The sequence below is a fragment of the Monodelphis domestica genome, chromosome 2, assembly GCF_027887165.1.
Source record: "Monodelphis domestica isolate mMonDom1 chromosome 2, mMonDom1.pri, whole genome shotgun sequence".
NCBI classification, from domain to species: domain Eukaryota; kingdom Metazoa; phylum Chordata; class Mammalia; order Didelphimorphia; family Didelphidae; genus Monodelphis; species Monodelphis domestica.
The window spans coordinates 387204151-387226346 of NC_077228.1; the positions used below are offsets into that span (position 1 = coordinate 387204151).

The 22196-nt window shown below is 41.1% G+C and overlaps 1 protein-coding gene across 2 annotated transcripts in view; it reads right to left on the reverse strand.

The window, feature by feature from the left end:
• Positions 1 to 22196, reverse strand: part of MCM9 (minichromosome maintenance 9 homologous recombination repair factor) — a 167521-nt gene that overhangs the window by 139991 nt on the left and 5334 nt on the right. For both annotated transcript variants that reach the window (XR_008916652.1, XM_001379722.4), the window contains exons 3-4: positions 8246 to 8562; positions 5900 to 5981 (exon numbers count right to left, since the gene is read on the reverse strand). Coding sequence is in view for 1 of the 2 variants with exons in the window: in XM_001379722.4 (XP_001379759.3) it covers positions 5900 to 5981; positions 8246 to 8562 (399 nt within the window). In the remaining variant the exon portion in view is untranslated. The remainder of the gene's footprint in view (positions 1 to 5899; positions 5982 to 8245; positions 8563 to 22196) is intronic.

Here is a 22196-nt window from a genome sequence, read left to right on the forward strand (position 1 = left end):
GCAAACAAGAGGCTTTTCCTACATTCTCCAGCTGCTAGAGTCCCCACTACTGAAAGAAGTTTGTTCTTATATCCCTAGCACTTAGAATAAGGCTAAAAATACAAAATCACATTGGGCTTATTGTCCGATGAGAATAAAAGGCATCTGACTCGAAGAAGCAAATGCCACCTTAAACGATTCTCCTTCAACCAAATGACTCCCAAGGATCCAACAAAATCATACATGGCTTCTTGAGTTATGTAAAAACATAACTGTTCAATAGCCCTTTCATTATGAGTATCAAGCAAGGCATAAAACAAGCTGATATTCTCACAAAATATATCTGCCACTTTCATGGAAAATTTCTAGCACAAAGCACAAATGGAAGAGAGATTACACCTGTGCATATATGTATATAACTGCAGGTAGAGCGGTTGGTACAATGGGTAGAGCAGTAGACTAGGAATCAGGACACTTACTTAGCTGTGTGCCCCCGGGCAAGTCTCAGTTTCTTCCTCTGTAAAATGAGAATTATAATAGCATCTACCTCCTAGGATTGTTGGGGGTAGCATTTTAAAGAACCGTGCAAGCTTTAAAGCACATTTTCCTCCTCCTCCTCCTCTTTCCAAGTATATGTTCCATAAAATTCATAAAACACTGCTCCAGATGGGGAGAAGCTGCAGATGTTGTTCTTGTTTGTGGATGGCACTGCTAACTTCATAGAGCCCTAGAACACTGCAGGGCCTCTTAAAGGAGATGCATAATTGGTTTATATAAATGGTCTTTTAGGAACAGTGTTAGACTTGTTAAAGCTCAAAATGAGCTGAGGTTAATGAGGGAAGCTAAGATAATCAAAGTGTTTTGGTTTTTGCAAGTTGGGGTTAGATTTTACTATATTACTGTGAAAGTATATTTAAAAAATCTCTTTCAGTTTCCCTAGAAATGTTTACAAATACTGTTTTTTTAGACTAAATCCTTTCTCCTCTTAGGAAGGTAGGTTGAAGACAAAAAGCCTTTCTTAGGGAAAAAAAAATTAAGGGAGACAATCTTGGGCTCTTCCTAACCCCATTTTGGGGTTTTCTTAACCAAGATAATGGAATGGTTTGCTATTTCCTTCTTTAGCTCATTTTACAGCGGAGGAAACCAAGGCAAACAGGGTTAAGGGACCTGCCCACAGTCACACCACTGGTAAGTGACTGAAGCCAGATTTGAACTCAGGAAGATTAGTACTCCTCATTCCAGGCGGGCACTTTATCTACTGTGCCACCTTGCTACCCCCAAACAAAGTGTATCTCTTCTCTTTTTAAGGCTCTAATTAGGATTCACTCTTCTCCGTTCAGAAAAGATTAAGTAAGATACTGATTATCAGGAAAAGACCCTTTTTAGTCCTGGAAGTGAGTGGGAGGATGGTCTGTGTGAGGGAGGACAAGTATGTATTAAGAATCTACTATGTGCTAGGCACTGTACTAAGTACCCTACAAACAGTACCTCATTTAATCTTCATAATAACCAAGGTAGGGTTATGAATGAGTCCTATTTTACCATGGAGGAAATGGAGGCAGATGGGAGGAGGTAAGTGACTTGCCTAGGGTCACACAGCTAGGCAGCATCTGAGGCTGGATTAACACTTGGGTCTTCCTGACTCCAAGTCCAGTTCATCTAAAGCTAGCTAAGCTAGGGGCCACCGTTTTCAGATGGTTAAGGAAGCCCCTAGCTAGTGACTAGTGTATGAGAACATGAACCAACACCGTATTTTAACATATCATGGCGTATCACTTGTTCAAAACTCGGGGGAGATATGTCCACGGGCACTTTGCAAATCTGTCTCTAAGCTCGGATATAATAACATTATCTTAAATACAATTGTGACTAGCAGACTTGTACCCAAAATGCAAAATACAGGATTAATATTTTTTCTTCCACATCAGATAAGAAAAGGAATATCAAATGAAGGATAAGACCACTGTTCTGGGGGAGTAAGAGGCGGATCAGCGATGGCAAAGAGAAGGTGGGACAGCTCATTTCTCTCTGCCCAGGAAAACAATCTTTGAGCAAAACAAGACTAAACAAACACGGCACCGCTGGCTGGGCCAAAGGAGGACACTTGTTGTGAGAATTTTTCTGGGCTGGTTGTCTTTGCCTCTACAGACCCCTCTTTAACCTTGATTATTCGTTTTATTAGTTATTTTAGGATAATTAGAAAGATAAGGATAAACCAGACAAGGGCACTGAGCTAGCCCTGGGTAAGTTCAGCCAACTGGTCCAGATGAACAGTATTCTAAGGAGGGGGAAAAACTGGCATGTATGACAGCAGTCAGAGAGAGATGATGGAGAAGGAACCACCGAACCGGAGCAGGACAAACATTATCCTAATTAAAAAAAAAAACTGAAGAGAATGGAGTCTGCAAACTAAAGGCCAGAGTTTCATTTCAGTTCCTGGCAAACATCTAGAAGATTAAAAGGATGATTTGCAAACATTTAGATGAAAAAGTAGTGACCAGGGGTCAGCTGGGTAGCTCAGTGGATTGAGAGTCAGGCCCAGAGTTGGGAGGTCCTAGGTTCAAATGTGACCTCAGACATTTCCTACCTGTGTGACCCTGGGTCAGTCACTTGACCCCCATTGCCTAGCCCTTACCCCTCTTCTGCCTTGGAACCAATACACAGTATTGAGTCTAAAACAGAAGGTAAGGGCTTAAAAAAAAAAAAAGTAGTGACCATAGAGAACCAGCCTGGCTTGATCGAGACTAGGTCATGAGAAATTAATTTTTACTTTATATTATTATTATAATTATAATAGCTTTTATTTTTTACAAGGGTTCTAGTATATTAGATCAGGAAGTGGAATGTTTAGATTTGAATAATTTTTATACCTTCTTAGAATCAACATCCTTGATCACTTCTTATTGCATTCAAAAACAAAACATCCTTACCTTGTCTTAGAATGGATAGTGGGTATCATTTGCAGGGGAGGAGAGTGGTAGAGGCTAGGCAATGGGGGGTTAAGTGACTTGTTCAGTGTCCCACAGAAGAAAGTATGAGGCTGTATTTGAACCCAGAACCTCCCATCTCCAGGTGCAGCTCCCTACCCACTGAGCCATCTAGCTGCCTCCGCCCCCCCCCCCCCCCCGCTTTTTTAACAAAGCCATTCCTGTGGAAAAGATGGGGGCAAAGGAAAATAATAATAGCCAGATTGGATGGATTTAGAACTAGCTGAATTTCCAGACCTAAGGAAATGTCATCAAAGGCTCCTTGTCACTTTGGGAGGTGGTCTCCACTGAAATGCCTCCGGGATCGACACTTGCTTCTGGGGACTTTTAATACTTTTATCAAGAATGTTGGATAAAGGCTGTCAAATCTGCAGCGAATGAGAAGCTAGGAGGGACAGCTAATATGCTGGATGACAGAATAAGGATGTAGAAAAATTCTGTTAGTGTAGAACATTGGGCTAAATTTAATAGGTGCGGCTCAATGGCAGTTCTGGGAAGAAAAAAAGATCCGAGTGTTTTAGTGGCCAGCAAACTGGAGAGAGGAGTGTGATGTGGTTTCCAGGAAGCTGTCCCTCATCCTAGTCTGCATGAAGGAATAAGAAGGCGGTCAGGGGACTCGGCACGGCGAGATGTACCACGCTGTGTTGGTCCTTGCGAGAGGGCAATGCTGTCTCTTTAAGGCCCCTTTCCTAGGCAAGAAGGGGGAAAAGCAACACTTACTGAGTGCCTCTGGGGTGCCGGGCACGGTGCCAAGTGCTCTGCAAACACTCCCTCATTTGAGCCTCACAACCCCGCCATCGAGGGCGGAGATTTCCCTGCTTTAAGCAGAGGTGAAGCGACCTGCCGGGGCGGCCGAGCTCGCCAGGCCAGCACCGACCTTGCCTCCTGGCCCTCGGTGTGGAAGGGGGGGGGGAGGGGGCAGTTAATTTGTATTTACCGTCACTGGATATCACGCCAGCTTTAGCTTACTTCCATTCTAAGCTGACACTGGCTACTAGCAGTACTTTGGTGATGTAGCTACAAAAACCTCATTTGAACCAGAACACGGATATCGATGACGACTTTAGGAGTCCTTTTCCTTTCAGTGCACATCTAATTAGCAAATTTTTTATTGTTTTGCTACTCTGCCCACGCGACGGTCTGTACAATAACATGCATTGTAAATGACATCTGACATGCTTTTCAGATGTGCCGGTCATACATTTGTACACACACGCTTCGGTACGCACACACACGGATTATTTACCTATATATACACAGAGAGGCAGAGGGGCAAAGAATGTTTTCTGGAGCTTGAATCAGCAGCTTTCGTGGGACGGGACAAATAACGAACCATTTTAAAAAACGACCAGCTCAGGAGGTGAGCGACGTCACGGGCGCCGGGAACAGGGAAGGGGAAAGGAGAGAGACAAAACAGCAGGCGCCACACAGGCAAGCTGAGGATGAGTAAAGGGCACAGCCTTCCCTTTGGACCCTGGCCTGGTTAGGAAAGGGAAGGATCAGCACCTCTCCTCTTCCTCTCCCTGCAGAGAGAGGTGGCGGGTCTGGGATGCACTGGGGGATGAAGAAGCAGCCAGGATCACTCTCTTAGACTAGAGAAGCCGCCCAGGCCAGGCTCTCCATTTACAGATGTGGGATGGGGACCAGGAGGTGAAGGATGTGCCCGGCTAGAGACAGAGGCAGGCTGTGAGGCTGGCCCTCTGGGGCCCCCCAACATCCTCCTGGGCCTGCGCCCCACAGCCAGGGCTGCCCCCTCAGCACCTTCAGAGAGCCCTGCGGCAGGGGGGTGGGTGGGGGGGAATCTAAGGAAGGAGGAGAAAACGGGCCATTTCTCAAGTCTCTTAGCCGGAAGGTAGGCCTGGAAACATATTCCTCCGCCAGCCCTGAGACGAGTTCTGAGCTAAAAAGCCTTTCTTGATGTCCCATTCCCCACCAAAGCAAATAAACATTCTTTACAGACATGTACACATATGGATAAATCCAGCCCCATCAGAAATCACCAACACGGCCTGCGAACAGCATACCAAAAATTATTTATTATTTAAAATCTCTGAGAGAGCATTCAGGCACAGCTGCAAAGGAACAACAAAACAGCACCTACTGTCTCAGGCACGACGATGACCTTCAACTAACATCCTCTAATTTATTAATTTGAAAATATAGTCCACAGCTAGTGGGTTTTTGAGTGGCGAGGTCCAGGCAACTCAGCTTAAGTGACTTGCCCAACGTCACACTAGCTAGAAAATGTATGAGGCCAGATTTGAACCCTGCTCCTCCTAACTCCAGGCCTGACGCTCTATCCACTGTGCTCCCTAGCTGCCCTCTGCTAATGTGTAATACAATATTTTTACAAAAAATATGGTTTCTTCCTCTGTATTGCACCCAAAGATTTTCTTTTTCCAAATATTTGAAGACAATGATAAACTCTTTTTAAACTAATTAAAAAGAGATATTACATAAAGGTATTTCTTTAATAAGAAATGTACTCACAGGAATTCTCAAACGCTAGATAGCAAAGTACTGGTCCATCTTGAATGCTTATCTAATCTCCAAGTGAGAAGCACAACCGTAACCTTTGCTCTGAGGCATGCCAAGATTCTCAACGGTATCAACATGGGATTATCAAGCACCTACGAGGTATCATGTCAGGCATTGAAGTGGCACAGAGTAAAGATGATGGTGCTTGGAGCCAGAAAGACCTGAGTTCAAATTCAGCCTCGGACACTAGTCATTTGACTGTCTGCCTCAGTAATATCTGTAAAGTGCTTTGTAAACCTTCAAGTGCTATATAAATGCTAGCTTTTGTTATTATTGTTAATGATGCTAGGACAGCTTTCCTCTACTTCCCCTTCTCCACTCCTGATTTCCACCATCCCCATATGAAGTGATAATCTCAAAATTTCTAAAAATAGAAAATTCCCCTTAATTCTCACCAGATTTACAACTGTCTACTAAGTCATCTTCCAGGACAACTTTCATAGATCGTGGAATACTTCCCACAGAGAGCCTTTGAACCTAAAGGAAGGGGGGAAAAAAAAAGAAAAAAGATATTTAACAAATTTACATTTTAGAAAGCCAGCCTTGAAGTCAGGAAGACATGGGTAATGAGTGTTTCACACATACTGTAAAAATTAAATTAACATACAATAATCTCAAGATTATATTTTATAAGATTTATTAATAATCATCAAAAATGGCCTTTTTGTTAATGTGCCTAGCAATCATTGGTTTTGTTCTCTTTCCCTTTTATCCCCAAATTATTGTGATTTAAAAGTTGGTTATGTTTACAAGATCCATTGGAGAGACTAGTCTTCCAAGGGATCTCAGGGGGGGAATATGTAATTGGCAATCTTGAGCCTTTGAACTACATTTCCCAGGATCCCACTGACTTCCTGTCCTTATGTGCTGACTAGACAGGAGATAAATAGGATGGTCTTCTGTGGCTAGCTCTCTTTGCTTCCTGGGTCACAGCGGGCTGTTTAAACAGGAAGATTAGCCATGGGCATGTGGTTTTATTTTGTTACCTTTTTATTTCGTTACTTCTAGTGATTATTAATAAATCTTAAAAAATATATTTTAAGTTACTGTATATTAATTTTAATTTTTATGATACTCTTTTATGCATATTGGCTTTATTCAGTGAATGAGGCAACTCTCTAAAATTACAAATTGATGGAGGGAGTTTCCAGACCAATGAAATCATAGGTCATGAAGAAAGGGGGGGAAAATGTCATTTTATTTAAATCCCGATAGTTCTATTTTTCAAATTCAAGAATGCATTTCTTAAAAAAAGCTATTTGGCTAATATGAATAATAGTTGATTTCAAGGTTGAGGATTATTTTTTATGGTGTCTGTGTTTGAAAATTTTTCAAGTTCTTGCTATGTGAGAGGCACTGCAACAGATATTAGAGATACAAAAATATAATATAGTCTCCACTTCTAAAGAAATGGCAAACTAACTGGGTTGGGGAGAAAGAATAGCAACAAATATATATAAGGAAGAGGTCTAGGAAAGGGGCTCTGAAAAATTTTAGGTTCAGGGGGAAGAGTTCATCATAGGCACGGGGTTGGATATGCAAAAGCAGGACTTGAATGAAGTACATAGGACAGATTAAGGAACTTGGCATGACATCAGGCCAGAAATGTAGGCTGGATCTAGTTTATAGGGAACCTCTAACACCCAGAGTAGGAATTTATGCTTTATTCAATGGGAAATGAGAAGTTAATTTTTAAGAGGAAAAGTGACTTTGTCAGAAAAAAAAAACCCACTACCATAGCTGTTTAAGAAGAAATTAAAAGATACATTATAAAAGGGACAGCCTGAAGGCAGAAAAACACGTTAGGAAATGATTATACTACTTTAAATGAGAAGGGAAGACCACCTGAGCTAGGTTAAGTGGGAATAAAAGAGGGGAAGATCATACCTAATGAAGGTCTTGGAGTTTATTAAAGTTGTAGATGAATTATTATATAAACATTTTTTTTCCAAAGAATACTATAAGCTACATGAAGGCAGAGAATGTTTTCATTTTGGGGGGTGGGATATATCCCTGGCACCTGGCAAGTACTAAGTAAATGCTTGGTAATTAACTGATTACCTTAAAGAGTTTCTAGTCTTATACGGGAGATAAAAACATGGCTGTGATATACTATAATAATAATGGATATTTAGAGAGCTCTCTTTAACATCTGCCAAGGACTTTCCTTCAAGTCTCTGCTAGAATCCTATCTTTTTAAAGAAGCCTTACCCCTGAATCCTAGTGCTTTCCCTTTGAGATTATGCTCTATATCTCATTTGATATTATTTGCATGTTGTCTCTCCTTTAAAAGTGTGCCTTGAGGTCAAAGACTGTTTTTGCCTTTCCTTGAATCCCTAGTCTAAGTGCTGGCACACAGTAAGCACTGAATAAGTGCTTAAAAACATGCTTTACATGTATTATCTTATTTTTTTCCCCTCAAAACAATTCTATGAGGTGTCAATTATCTTCATTTCAAAGATGAAGAAACTGAGGCCGAATCATAGTTGTATCACTAATAAATGTCTGAGGCTAGTTTTGAACCCGGATCATTATCATCATCTTCATCATCATTGCCAGCATTTTTATAGCACCTGCTATATGCCAGGCACTGTGTTAAGCATTTTCCAATTATTATCTCATTTGAGTACAGCTCTCTATTCCCTTTAAAAACTGTGAAAACTTTGTTTTAAGAGCGAAAAATTATTTTATTTCTTCAAATTAATCTATGCCTTTCCTCCCATATTTCCAAGTTTTCTTACCTGTTCCTGAATTTTTATTTCTTGATAATCTCTACAATGTGTGGAAGAGGATGATGAGTCTGAGAGACAAGTGAATTTAGAGGAATTGCAGCCTTCTTTGTTCGGGCATGAAGATGGACGGCAGAATGTATAATGCTGCTCAAAGTCAGCTTTAACCACAAAAACATGTTTGCACTTATTACACATGTAATCCCGTTCATACTCCAGGACCTTGACCAGACTGGTACGAATCACTGTCCCAGTGACGGATAAAAAGTGGCCCACATCTTTGGTTTTAGGAATATGATCCCTCATCAGTTCAGGACAGACAGGCAGACCTAATAAGGGGAAAAAAGCAACAGTCACGTTACCTTGTGATGTCTTACCATACATGAAAAGTATACTGTTCTACAGATCTCTTTCAAGCAAAAACTTCCTTTTATTTTGCTTAAGAATCAATTTAAAGAGTCACAATCAATTTCACTAAGAATAGAAAAATCACTTGAACTTTTTAGTTTTAAAAGCTGAACCTGGATTCTAAAAAGTCTATGGCTAGTCTTTACAGTGACTTTAAGGAAACCTAATACCCTACAACTTGAACAATTAACAGAATTCTACAAGGGAGCATTGCTACCTTCGAAGGAACAAAGCCTGAATTTGACAAATATATCTACCCTGCCTTACACAAGACTAGTATATTCCCTAATGCCCCCAAAGATTAAAAGTCAACAATTCTGTCACTAAACTACCAAACAACATATTAACACTTCATTAATTAACAGGTTAACCCTGGACATCACCTTTCCCTTTAAAAAAACTTACATTTCTGTATCCTTCAGAAACCAAAGGCAAATGAGACTGTGGAAAGACCTATGGGGTTTCATTTGCTTAAGTGAAGAATGTAGAAGGAGAAAGAAAAAGAGAAAAAAGAAGAAAGAGCTGACAAGAGAGTAGCAAGGTAGAATGAGAGAGGAAAAAACCCCCAAAGTATTTTTCAGTCAACATCCACACTATTTTTTACTGTTGTCTCTGGCATACATAGATTACAGAAAGAATCTCAGCATGATGTTAATGTTGTTAATTCAGTTAAGCCCACATTGCTATTTTTAATAATACAATTCAGTGGAAACACCACAAGGCCTATAACTTTTCTTTGAAAACGAATCCTATTCTAACATTCACATTACTTCTAGGTGGGATGTCATCTCTTGGTTTGAACCCCCAGAAGAGTGCCTGTTGCTTATTTAACCTAATTAGAATAATGTCAACACAACTTAAGGGTTCTAGTAGTCTTAGTTATCTTCCTTTTGTTCGCCAGGCTTTCTATTGGAGTGTGGGAGTTAATTACATTCTTAAAAATAATTTTCAAATAGTCACTAAATGTCCTCAAATATAACAGCTGATTGATACTAAAATGAAAAACATGTTTAATAAAAACTATTCCCCAAAATATCTGAAAAATCTTCCTTACTAACCCAATGATAACTTCTCATAATTCTTATGACAGAAGAATGGAAAAAAATATAAATCAGTTGGATTTCTCAAATTGGCCCCATTCTTGTTTCCCACCAAGTTTCTCCATTTGAGTTCTCCTTAACCACTGCTTCCAGAGAAAACCAATTTCCTTACCCAACTTTTACAAGCTTTGAATTAAAAATGTACCTTCCCTCATTCATCCCTTCTACTATCCTCCTTTGACCATGCCTTCTGGAATCCCTGTTCCACTGTCTTGAGATTTCCCTTCATACCAGAGCTCTTCTTTCTCTCTCTTTTGTACCATTATCTTTTCAAAAGCCTGTTTCTCTCCTAAAGATGACATTTCCAGCCGTCTACCCCTGCCAAGAGGACCAAGGATCAGCTCCATGGAATAGGAGCTTTTCAAATGGTTCTAAGAATCTTAAATCTAAAGCTAGAATGGACCTCAGAGGCTATTTTTTTAGAGTTTAACCACTTTCAGGGGAAGGTCTTGGGAGATTATTACAATATTTTTTTGACACAGGTAGTAAGCATCAGAAGTAAGATTTGAACCCCAGTCCTCTGACTCCAGAATCCTCTAGAATGATGTTTAATCACCATGTTGATCTGAGTTCATTTTTACACTTGTTATTATACTGTAAATTGTTCTGGTTCTGCTCACTGTATCACTTCAAAGTGAGGCTCAAGAGATGCACATGGCCTTTCACCTTCTTTTATATAAACTTATACTTTTACAGTTTTGATAATAAAATAAGCCTCTCTCCACCTCCCCCCCCCTTTTCCTTTTTCTTCCCCTTTTTAAACCCTATGTTCTGTTGTAATATTAGTTCTAAGACAGAAGGATGGCAAGGACTAAACAGTGGGGGTTAAATTACTTGCCCAAGGTCACAGAGCTAGGAAGTATCTGGGACCAGATTTAAATACAGAATTTCCTGCCACTGAGCCTGGTTGTCTATCCACTGAACCACCTAGCTTCCCCCTCCCTTCTTATTGTATTCTCAGACTCCTTTGCTTTCTCCTTTTAAGATAAACAAAGTATAACAGAAACCAATCCCAGGCCCTCTGTCTTTTTTGATTCTTTCTATGCTCCCTGCTGTTGCCATGGTTCTTAGAGAACTCTTACATCATCCTTTTTCCTACCCCTAACTCTCTAGAGTGTAAACATTTCCCCCTTATAAAGTCTTTTTTGATTGCTCACTTGTACTTACCTTTTTATGGTTCTCTTTACTTCTGTGTTTACATTTTAAGTTTCCAGGAGACATCTCACTATAGCTTGGGACGGAGATCTAGTCTTTTCATCAGGAATGCTGGGAAATTTTCTGCTCCATCCTATTTCACCATAAGGTTATATTGTATTGCTAGATGAATTATTCTTGCTTATAGGCCGGTGTCTTGTTTTTTGGGACATTGTATCACATACTCTCAGCTCCTTTATGGTTGAAGCTGCTCACTCGGATGTGATCCCGATTATGGTTTCTCAGGACGTAAAACTTTTCATGATTGCTTACAGTATTTTTTGCTGAGAAACTCTGGATTTGGGCTATGACATTCTTAGTTTCCTTTTTGAGGTTCCTTCCTGGATGATCAACAGTTTTTTTTACTTTGTACTAGTGTTCCAAGAGTCTAATAGGCAATTTTATTTCATGATTTCTTGAAATATATCCAGTCTCTCTTTTTTCTGGGTCATTTCTTTTAAAAGGTAACTCAATGATTCTTAAATTCTCTCTACATGATCTGTTTTCTAGGTTGATTATTTAAATGATACTTTACATTTTCTTCAATCTTTTGACTTTGCTTTAATATTTCTTACTGCCTCTTGTGGTCATTAACTTGTTTGGTTCACTCTAATTTTTTGGAATCTATTACCTGGGTAAGATTTTCTATCTTTTGTTCCAAACTGTTAATTTTTATTCCAAATCTTTGCTCCAAAACTCTTTATCTTTTTCATAAAAACAAACAAACAAACAAACAAGACAGAAGAGCAGTAAGGGCTAGGCAATGGGGATGCCCAGGAAGTGTCTGAGAGCATATTTGAACCCAGTACCTCCTGTTCTAGGCCTGGCTCTTAATCCACTAAGCCACCTTGTTCCACACACCCCCTCCCCTTGTCCCCCAATTCCTGGGCCATATCTAAAATAAATGTCAATCTGCAACTTGAGATCATCCTCTTCACTGTGAGGAGGTTGACAGTGTGTTTCATCCATTTCTTTCCAATTCTCTTTTCATTCTGTAATATCTTTCAAACTCAATCTTAAAAATTTCTGCATCATTTCTTCTAGGAAGTCTAATTGCTCTCCTGGGCAAGGAGTGCAATGTTTCCAGAAATCTGCATCGAGTCCAAGATCTGCTCTGACCAGTCCCACATCAGGGGTCCTCAGTCCTGAGCCCAAGCTCTCAGACCCTTGGGGAGGCTTGTCATCCAGAGCGAGTCCCTGATCAACTCTAGAACACTGATGCTACTGGCCTCACTTAGAGCTTGGGGCACCGAGTCTTTCCTGGTCCCCATTGCTGGAGTGTCCCTCTAGGCTGGCCTGAGAGCTCCAAGGTCTCAAGCTGTGGACTCAGGCCAGGGCTAGGTTCGTGTTCAGCTTTGTGCTCTGAGCTCCGGGTGCGGAGGCGTGATCCTGGCTCACCCTCTTTTTTTGCTTCCTGGCTGGGCCCCTGGACTATATAAACTGAATTTTGGGATCTTGGGTTGGAAACACGACCCTCTGGTTTCTCCTTCCACTTCTTAGTCACTGCTCCGGCCAACATTCTCCTTAGTGGGCAACAGGAGTAGCTGTGGGGAAGCCGGGCTGCCTCAGGCGTGCTCCCCCTCAGAGCAGGCACCTCCTTTGCTCCCACTCTCTTACCATCCCCCTGGCCCAAGCTCTGACCCTCTCCCATCTACCAACAGCTCCCCTTCTCTCTAACCTCTGCTCAAGGGTCCAAGATACCGCCCACTGCTCATTCTTTCAAAAATACTTCTAAATGACGTCATTATTTTGCTCAAAAAGGTGCTTTCTGTTGCTTAGTAGATAACACACAACTCCCTCCGCTCGGCTGCTACTAGCAGGCTCCATGTTGTCGCCCCACATGCAACAAGAGCTCTTTTTCAGAATGCCTCTCCAACCCGACCCGCCTCCTCCGTGCAGTGATGGTCCTGTCCTTGGCCAAGGCTTTCTGTCGGTCCTCATCAGCCTGCATCTTCTTTGTTTCAGTCTAATGCTCCAGCTCGCGGATGTGCTCTGAGATCCTCGGTGGCCAGCGTGCGGACGCGATCTCCTAGCTCTGTGACAACGAATGACGATCCCACGCAGGCCTTATTCCAGTCACTGATAGAAAGTGTGGAACAGCACAGCACCAGAGCACACCTGTGAGGGCCTCTCGAGATCCCGCCTGCCTCTTAGACAGAACCACTCTTCAGGCATGACTGTTACCCAATGAATTCAGTGTCTAACTATTCTCATTTAATCACCTCTCTCCATGTTCTCCACCAGAATAGTACAAGATCTTTTAGCAAAAAAGCTTGGATAAGATCTGGGGTAACTACATCTGCAGCATTTCCTTCCAGTACTAATTTAGTTACTTGTATCAAAAAGTGACTGAGGCATGACTTCATTCTTTTTATTTTAGAAAATTTTATTTAGTCAATTTAGAACATTATTCCTTGGTTACAAGAATCATATTCTTTCCCTTCCTCCCCTCCCCCACCATTCCTGTAGCTGACTCACAATTCCATTGGGTATTACTTGTGTCCTTGATCAGAACCTATTTCCATGTTGTTGTTTGCACTAAGATGTTCATTTAGGCTCTACATCCCCAGCCATATCCCCTCGACTCGTGTATTCAAGCAGTTATTTTTCTTCTGTGTTTCTGCTCCACCACTTTCCTCTGAATGTGGATAGTGCTCTTTCTCATACATCCCTCTGGGTTGTTCACTAATGGAGAAGTCCATTACATTCGATTGTACCACAGTGTATCAGTCTCTGTGTACAATGTCCCCCCCACCCCCCATTTGAATGAGTTTATTTAGTCAATTTAGAACATTATTCCTTGGTTACAAGAATCACATTATTTCCCTCCCTCCCCTCCACCCACTCATCCGGCAGCCAATGTACGGTTTCATTGGGTATTACTTGTGTCCTTGATCAGAACCTATTTCCATGTTGTTGTTTACACTAGGATATTCATTTAGTCTACATCCCCAACCATATCCCTTCGACCCATGTATTCAAGCAGTTGTTTTTCTTCAGTGTTTTTACTCCCACTGTGTTTCCTCTGGATGTGGATAGTGGTTTTCCTCGTAGATTCCTCCAAGTTGTTCGGGGTCATTGCATTGCCACTAATGGAGAAGTCCATTACATTCGATTGTACTACAGTGTATCAGTCTCTCTGTATAATGTTTTCCTGGTTCTGCTCCTCTCGCTCTGCATCACTTCCTGGAGGTTGTTCCAGTCTCCATGGAATTCCTCCACTTTATTATTCCTTTTAGCACAATAGTATTCCATCACCAACATATACCACAATTTGCTTAGCCATTCCCCAATTGAGGGGCATCCCCTCATTTTCCAATTTTTGGCCACCACAAAGAGTGCAGCTATGAATATTCTTGTACAAGTCTTTTTCCTTATTATCTCTTTGGGGTACAAACTCAGCAGTGCTATGGCTGGATCAAAGGGCAGACAGCCTTTTATCTTCCTTTGGGCATAGTTCCAAATTGCCCTTCAGAATGGTTGGATCAGTTCACAACTCCACCAGCAATGAATTAATGTCCTGAATTTGCCACATCCCCTCCAGCATTCATTGCTTTCCATTGCTGAGCATGACTTAATTTTTGATGAAGCCATATTGACTCTTCTGCTTCCCTTCTATTCATCAACCATCTTATTAACAATTTGTTCTAGAATTTTCCCAGGTAACAAAGTACATTTCTCTAGCATATGGAACAGAGACTCTGTTCTTTCCCCTTTTTGAAATTGGGATTCTACCTATCTTTCCTTTGAACATTTGAAATCTGCTTTCCCTAGATTAAGAGTGCATGCCTGACTATATCTAGATTTTCTTTCCTTCATCACAAATTCTAGGAGGGAATGGTCATGTATCCTGAGGTTCCCATCATTTCCATCCTAGCAACCATTTATTCGCTGTTATAATTGGCTCTGTAACAGAATTTCCACTTATTGCTTCCTCTACCTTTTGAAGGATGAAATTATCATTAAAGCAAGGCACATGACACATGCTTAATAAAATGAAGGATATAAAAAATGACTAAATGGCCTGGGAAAGAGGAAAAAAGAAGAAACTATTGGTCAGGGCATAAAACTAAGGGGGAACAGAACCACCAGAAGTTACAATATAGAAATTATCTCCCAATAAAAAACAATCTCACCACTTCTGGAAATTTGATCTCTTTGAGTGGAATCAGTAATCATGAAGCTCTCTGAGCAAACCTCTTTTAGCTTAGCAGAAAAAGAACATGGGGTATAACATTAATATCCAGTATACCTGAGATTGCACTTCATACCCAGCAAACTGATAAAGATGAAAAATATATGATAAATACAGAGGAGTGTGAAAAAATACAGAGCCAGGCACAGTGAAATAAGTAGAACCAGGAAAACAACAAAAACAATAACTATGATGATGTCAATGGAAAGAACAACAACATACCCAGAACCGAATAAGGAAAATTATAACAATCAAGGCTGTCCTAAAGGAAGGAGATACCGACTCCTGCCTTTCTGCGGAGGTAGGAGGTCAAGGGTATCAAACACTGGATGTAATTTCAGACTTTCTCATATATTGGTTAGTTAATTTTTTTGTTTGTTTGAAATCACGGATCATCTTTATCTGATGTCTGGCAATGTCTTATTTGTTAGCATTGGGGGGAAGCAGCTTTTTGAAGGGGCCTTTCTCTGGGAGGGGACCTTTGGGGCAGCCTCTTTTAGCCTCAAGCTCCCAGATCCTCCTGAGTGGGGCTACATTTGGGCCTGGACCTCCTCTGTGGGGCCCTCTGGAAGGTGTGGGTGCTGTTTTCTAGGCTGCACCAATCTTAGGGGATCCCTTAGAGCAGAGGCCTTTTGGAGTTTTTTCACTCTCTGCATGATATTTCAGTTTCTTTTTCTTTTTTTTTTGGCCTTTGTGACTTTTACAAATCTCTCATTTTGGCTTTCCTATCTTTAGCGACAGTCTTCTTGATCTACCTTGTAGTTGTATATTTTGAATTAATGTTTTTTCCCACCAGTTCAGCCATACTTGTAACAAGCCCTGCATGGGATTCGAGAACAAAGTTCATGAGAGGCATCCATCAGAATGGCCTGCCTCTGCAGAACATGACGATGAAGAAGAACAGCAACTGGACTTTATGGTCTACTTTAAGGCTTGTAAATCACTTTACACATGATCTCATTTGATATTCACAACAACCTTGTGAAATAGGAGCTTTTATTATACCCTTTTTATAGAGGAGGAAATGGAGACTGAAAGCAGTTAAATGAATTACCCAGAATCCCAGGTAGAGAAAGCATCTGAGGCAGAACTCAAAATCAGGTGACTGGTCCAGGACCACACAGCTAGGAAGTGCATTTTGTATACTCTTCACCCGCCTCTAGCACCTATAATAGCTACCAGCTGGTTAGCATGTGACTGGAGCCAGCCAAATTCTACTTGGTGACTATTAGTTGTTGTGAGCCCCAGGTTTCTCCTCTCTAAGTAAGGGCCAATCAGAGCATACTGCGCTTCCTAGGGAGGTGGTACCCAGGCCCTCTACTCTCCTCTCTCCCACATGAGGCTCGGCTCTTCAGGGGGAAGGAGTCCCAGGGCTATACCAATTAGTCCTGTTTCACTTTTTTTCCTTCTGTTTAAACATCTTTTGGTATACAGTGAAGGAGAAGGATAGAGTAGGAAAAGTAGAAGTAAAAACAAAACACGATTAATTTTTTAAAAATTTAAAGTGTAATCTAATCAATCCCTGATGACTCAATTCATCTTTTTGTATTTAAGTTTCTTTTGTATAATTTTATCTGTAAAATGGATATAACTTTCATGCCAAGTATAAGAACATTTTAAACTGTAGAACAAATTTGATTTACATTCAATTTACAGATGTGAAATTTTAAAATTATAAATGAAACAAAAGGTGTTGTTCCAATACTCCTCCGGGTCACTTGTATATATTCATTTTAAGATTTTATCAGTTTATTATATTTTCTGTAATGAAGGAATTATATTAAGGCAAGCCAATGCTAATTAAGTTAAAGACTTTTTGAATTTTCAGATGTTTTTTGTTACTCAGGTACTTTAAATTTATTAAGGAAAGGCACTGAAATACATTATGAAAAACTGATCTCTATCTCTCACACACAAAAAGCCCTCAAATAAGAAGGCTGTGATGAACATTAATTCATTCTAATCCTACTGTCTAACTGCATATATTCTTCAGATTCTACAATGAGGCAGAAAAATGTCAAATCTTCAAGGTCAGACATGAAGCCATCATAAGAGCTGAATATAAAAACTGTTAATACTCTTTGGCATACGGGCTATCAGGACGGAGGAATTACAGGCATTTCTTGAAATTTTATCTTCTGTGCTAATGATAGAAGTACATCCATCATTTTAGATAACATATAAATGTCATTTCCCCCATTTGCTTCTCTGATCTCTTTACATTTCAGTACCTTTCACAGAGGATCACACAATCTGAGTTAAAAAGGACCTTAGAGGTTTTCATCATCATCTTAACTGACACTCACAAAACAATTTATGGCTTACAAAATACTTGACATTCATTATTTTTTAGTTTCACAATAATCTTGTGAAGTAGACACAATTATCCCCATTTTACAGATGAAAAAACTTCATAATGAAGTGGCTTTCTCAGAGATGCACAACTTGCATATACCACAGATGGGCCCTCCTAACTCCCATTCAGTCAATCAACCAGGAGTGGCAACAACAGGTTTAACACAGAACTAGGGGCTGGAGATACAAGGGAAAGCGGGTGACAATGTGCACGCATACCAGTGCACCAGTGAGGAGCTCATCGGACAGGGTAGGGCAGTAATCTGTCCACACAACCACTTTCTCCATCCTGGTTTCCATATATCTTGGATCAGCATAAGAAATGAAATGGGAATTATATGCAAAGGCCAGCAAACTGTACTGAAAACGTTTAGAAACTCAGAAATGCACGCTTAACCCGAAATTTGCAATAAGGTACTATAAACAACCCATAAAAAAAAGAAAAAATTCAGACTGCTGCTCTGGCACTGCAGAAGGACAGTGTAGCTGAGTTGAGCCAGAAGTAAAAGGAGGGAGGGAGGGAGAGAGTGCATTCCAGGCAGGTGTGCCCAGGCAGAGAGGGGAAACACAGAAAGGCCACTCCACGTTGTAATAAGGGAAGAGGTTTGCTGGACTCGGACTCGGCTGCATGCCATGTCCTGGATGATACTGGATTCTGAAATGCTGAGAGGGATATAGAGGGAACACCAAAGGTTGTTCAGGGATCTTAGACTTCCTGTCTCTTGGGCTGTCTCCAGCTGGAACTTCCTCTCTCTGAAGCTGAGGACATTTGGCTTCCTATCCCCTGGAGCTGAATATCTTTTATCTCTGTTGTTCCTGACTGGAGAAACCCTAAGTGTTTCTACCTGCTGAAAGTACCTGCCTACTCAGAAGATCGGGGACCGGCTAGTCTGGACAAAACTATCTATGTTGGGAAGGCCAGAAGCCAACTCCGGCCTGACCCTACTAGGGTTGAACTCTGCCATAAAGGGTTCTTTATGGCAGATAAAGACACTAGAAGACCTGTTTTTATCCTACGAAGTAATCTGGGAGGGTAGAGCCAGGTTAGCCAGTCAGCCCTGGGAATTTAGACAGACAAGTTAGGGCCTGCGGAGTGTGGAAGAAAGAGAAGAAATCTCTGAGGAGAATTTAGGAGGTGGGAGGTGAGTGAGAACTTCATTAGAGCTAGGGAATCCTATTCCTTAATCCTCTCCTTCATATTACACTGTTTTCAAAATAACCCCTGTCCTGTTTTAACACACCTGTCTGGGAGATTGACAGGCTTCTAGGCCATCTTGCTGAGGTACTAAGGACTCCAATCCACCTTGGCACATCCCTGCCTGCTCCTACTGTGCTACTGAAAAAGGAAATCTGAGACTAGAAAAGCCTGGACAGCCACTGACCCCACAGGAAAGCCTCTATTGGGGGTGGGGAAGAGAGGAGGAGGAGGGAGAGGAAGGAAGGAAGCCTGGGAGTAGCAGCTGTGAAGATTGAATTTGGCTTTCTCCAGATTGTAACAATGAAGGTACTTAGCTCTTCCTCGATTGTGAAGATTAAATTGTAATCCCCTGTCTATTTTTAGATATTAATCCCCAAAGTGTAAAGCACAGTACTTAAAGTTCTACTCATTTTGGATTTTAACCACAAAAAGGTGTGAACACCCACTTCATACATTGAGTGGAAGGTCTGTGACCCACGTGTGAAAGAGTGGGCAGTCCTGGAGTAGAGCGTCAGCTGTGATTGGTAGATGTAAAAATTAGGAGAAGTGACACAAGAGAAAAAAGGTCTTTAAAAGTGGAAACAGACACACAGCGGGGAGACTCTTGGACTTGGAGTGAAGGGACACTTGGAGTGGAGCTTGCTGGAGTTGATGGCTGATAAAGAATCTTGCTGATTGAACTGACACATGGTGAGTGTAAAGGCTGACTTCCACTCCTCCAGGCAAAGCCCATCATCTTGAAATCTATCTCTCCCTCTCCCCCCCCTCCCTCTCTGACTCTGTCTCTCTCATTTAACACAGCTGAGGCAGAGGTTAAGTGACTTGGTCAGGGTCACACAGCTAGGTGACAGAAACCCCTTAAGGGACCTATTGCCAAGGCAGGAGGCCTGCACCGAGGTGGGGAAGGAGCAAAGACGGGAACATCCAAGGGGACAAGCTTGTGATGTCCTCTGGGAAGGATGAGGAGCCTTCTGCCCATCCTCCAAATAACTGATCAGGTGGTCTGTGAGCCTTTCCACAGCCTTCATCCAGAAGCTGCTGGCCTGTTCTACTTCTCTATCTTCCCCACAAGAATAGCCAGAGAGACTTTAATAAATGGCTCACCAAACTGTAGCTATGGCATTCTCTGATTTAGCACTTTACTCACCATCACAAAAATAAGGTGAGTTTTAAAGGATCTGTGGACACAGCATGGACCTGGAATTGATCACCTGAATTAAATCTCCCTTCAGATATTTCCTAGCTGTGTGACCCTGGCCAAGTCACTTAACCTCTGCCTCAGCTTCCTTATCAGCAAAATGGGAATAATAGCACCTATCTCCTAGGGTAGTTATGAGGATACAATAAGATATTTGTAAAGCTCTTTGTAGACCTTAGAAATGCTTTATAAATGACAGCTGTCATGATAGTGAGATAGCTTCCTTTTTTAGATATGCTTTAACCATTCCTTTGGAATACACTCTAGATGCAACTGGGCTGTAACTTGCAGGTTCTTTCCTCTCTTCCTCCCTTCCTCCCTCCCTTTCATCTCCTCCCCAATTCTCATGCAAAGACAATTCCACTTGTACCTTTTGAGGGTTACTGGGGCAATTGGAATTTAATTATCTTAAGGTAAGTCAGAGAGCCATCTAAAGGTTGTGACATTTTAAAAACGACTGTCCAAAAATTATTATAATTACTCTTAGTTCCCATGAATGTCAAACGATGTGCAACCCTATTACAACAGAAGAATTCTTAATTCCAGTTCATAGTGACCTAGCCTTCTGATGCCTGAAAACTAATCATGCTCATGATTTTAATCCCAAGAAAATCTCTAGATGCTTTTATTTCACTTAAATTAGGTGGCTCATCTTTTTGTAATTTTACTGAATTAACTGTTCCATAACATCCCAGAACAACCCTTTTACACTTGTAACACTGTATCACATTTTATTTAGCAACATTCTTCCCCCCCACTCCCCCCAGAAAACTGGCCCAGCATGTATTTATCTTTCAAATGAAACAAACTAGTGTATTGTTTCAGGAGACATTCATTCCACACTCATGCCAGGCTTCTGCACCGGCAGTCTTCACACCCAACAAGAAGTCCGCTTGCCACTCCCCCATCTCTATACATCCTTATCCATATCCTTAGTTCCTTCAAAAGAAGCTCCTCCTCTGTGAAAGCCTTTCTTGATCCCCATGTCACACCCTCTTAACAACTTTGTATTCTACGCATACATTTCTCTTCCAGTAGAGTTTAAGTTCCTAAAAAGTAGGGACTGTTTAATTCTTTTCAGGTGAATCCGCAGCACTTGGCACAGAATTGTTCTGTCATAACCGACTGTATGTGCCACTGTGGACAAAGTCCACACACAGTGTCTTCTTAGCAAAGATAATGGAGTAGTTTGCCATTTCTTTCTCCAGGGTGTTCCCATGTTATAGATAAGGAACTAGATTATACATGTATTATCATGCAAAACGTACTTCCATATTGGTCACTATTATAACACAATATTCATACAAAACCAAACCCCCAAAATAAAACGATAAATAAATTAATGTGGAAGATAGTATGCTATGAAGATCTCTAATTCTAAATCTTCTCACTACATCAAACTCCTCACAGTTGAGGTTGTGAAATACTTGTGACTTGAGATTAGTGTGTGATTACTTTTTCACTGTTTCTTGTTTCTAAAATCCTCCCAACTAACGTGAACAAAGTTTACCATGATTCTCAAACTACTGACTAGATACAGTCAAATCCAACACAAAAGGAGATACAGAAGTAATCAAGCTTCATCCAGCCAGCAGTATGGAGAGGTGCCCTTTCACAAAAGAGAAGGAAATAGCAAACCACTCCAATGTCTTTGCTAAGAAAATCTCAAATGGGGTCACAGAGAGTTGGACATGATTGAAATGACTGACAATAGCAACTTCTGTTAGTCTTCCACAATAATACATCCCATAACTACCATGTCCCTCCCCTAAAAAGCCTTCTCTTTTCCAGCCTAAATATCCCGAGTTCCTTTAACCAATCCTTACAGCAGTTCTTCATGAATTCCCAATCTATCCACACGAGTCTCATTAAAAAGCTCCCTGTTTTTTCTTCATTGGAATCATTTCAGTTTGTGTTTTCAGAATTTTACTCTTGAGGGTTTCCCATCCCTCTGGAATATCATGCCATAGGATCCTCTCTATTCTTTCTCGCAACATTACAACTATCCCAAAACCTAGGGTGCGAATCAGACATGTGACTTTTTTTCTTGATGCAATCCACCCCCCCCACCCACACCCCCATACAAATGCCAAAGTGATATTCTTAAAGCACCAGAATGACCATTCCCTCTTCTGCTCAAAAAATCTGGGAGCTTTTGGATATATGACAGAATCTGATTCTTTCTATCCCCTTCCACTGACCCAATTTTAGAAACTTCTCCCATGTCTCCTCTACATCACCTTCTTTAATCATAGATGATAACATTTAAGAATTGACCTGATCTGGCCCCATATTTCATGGAGAAGGATAATGGG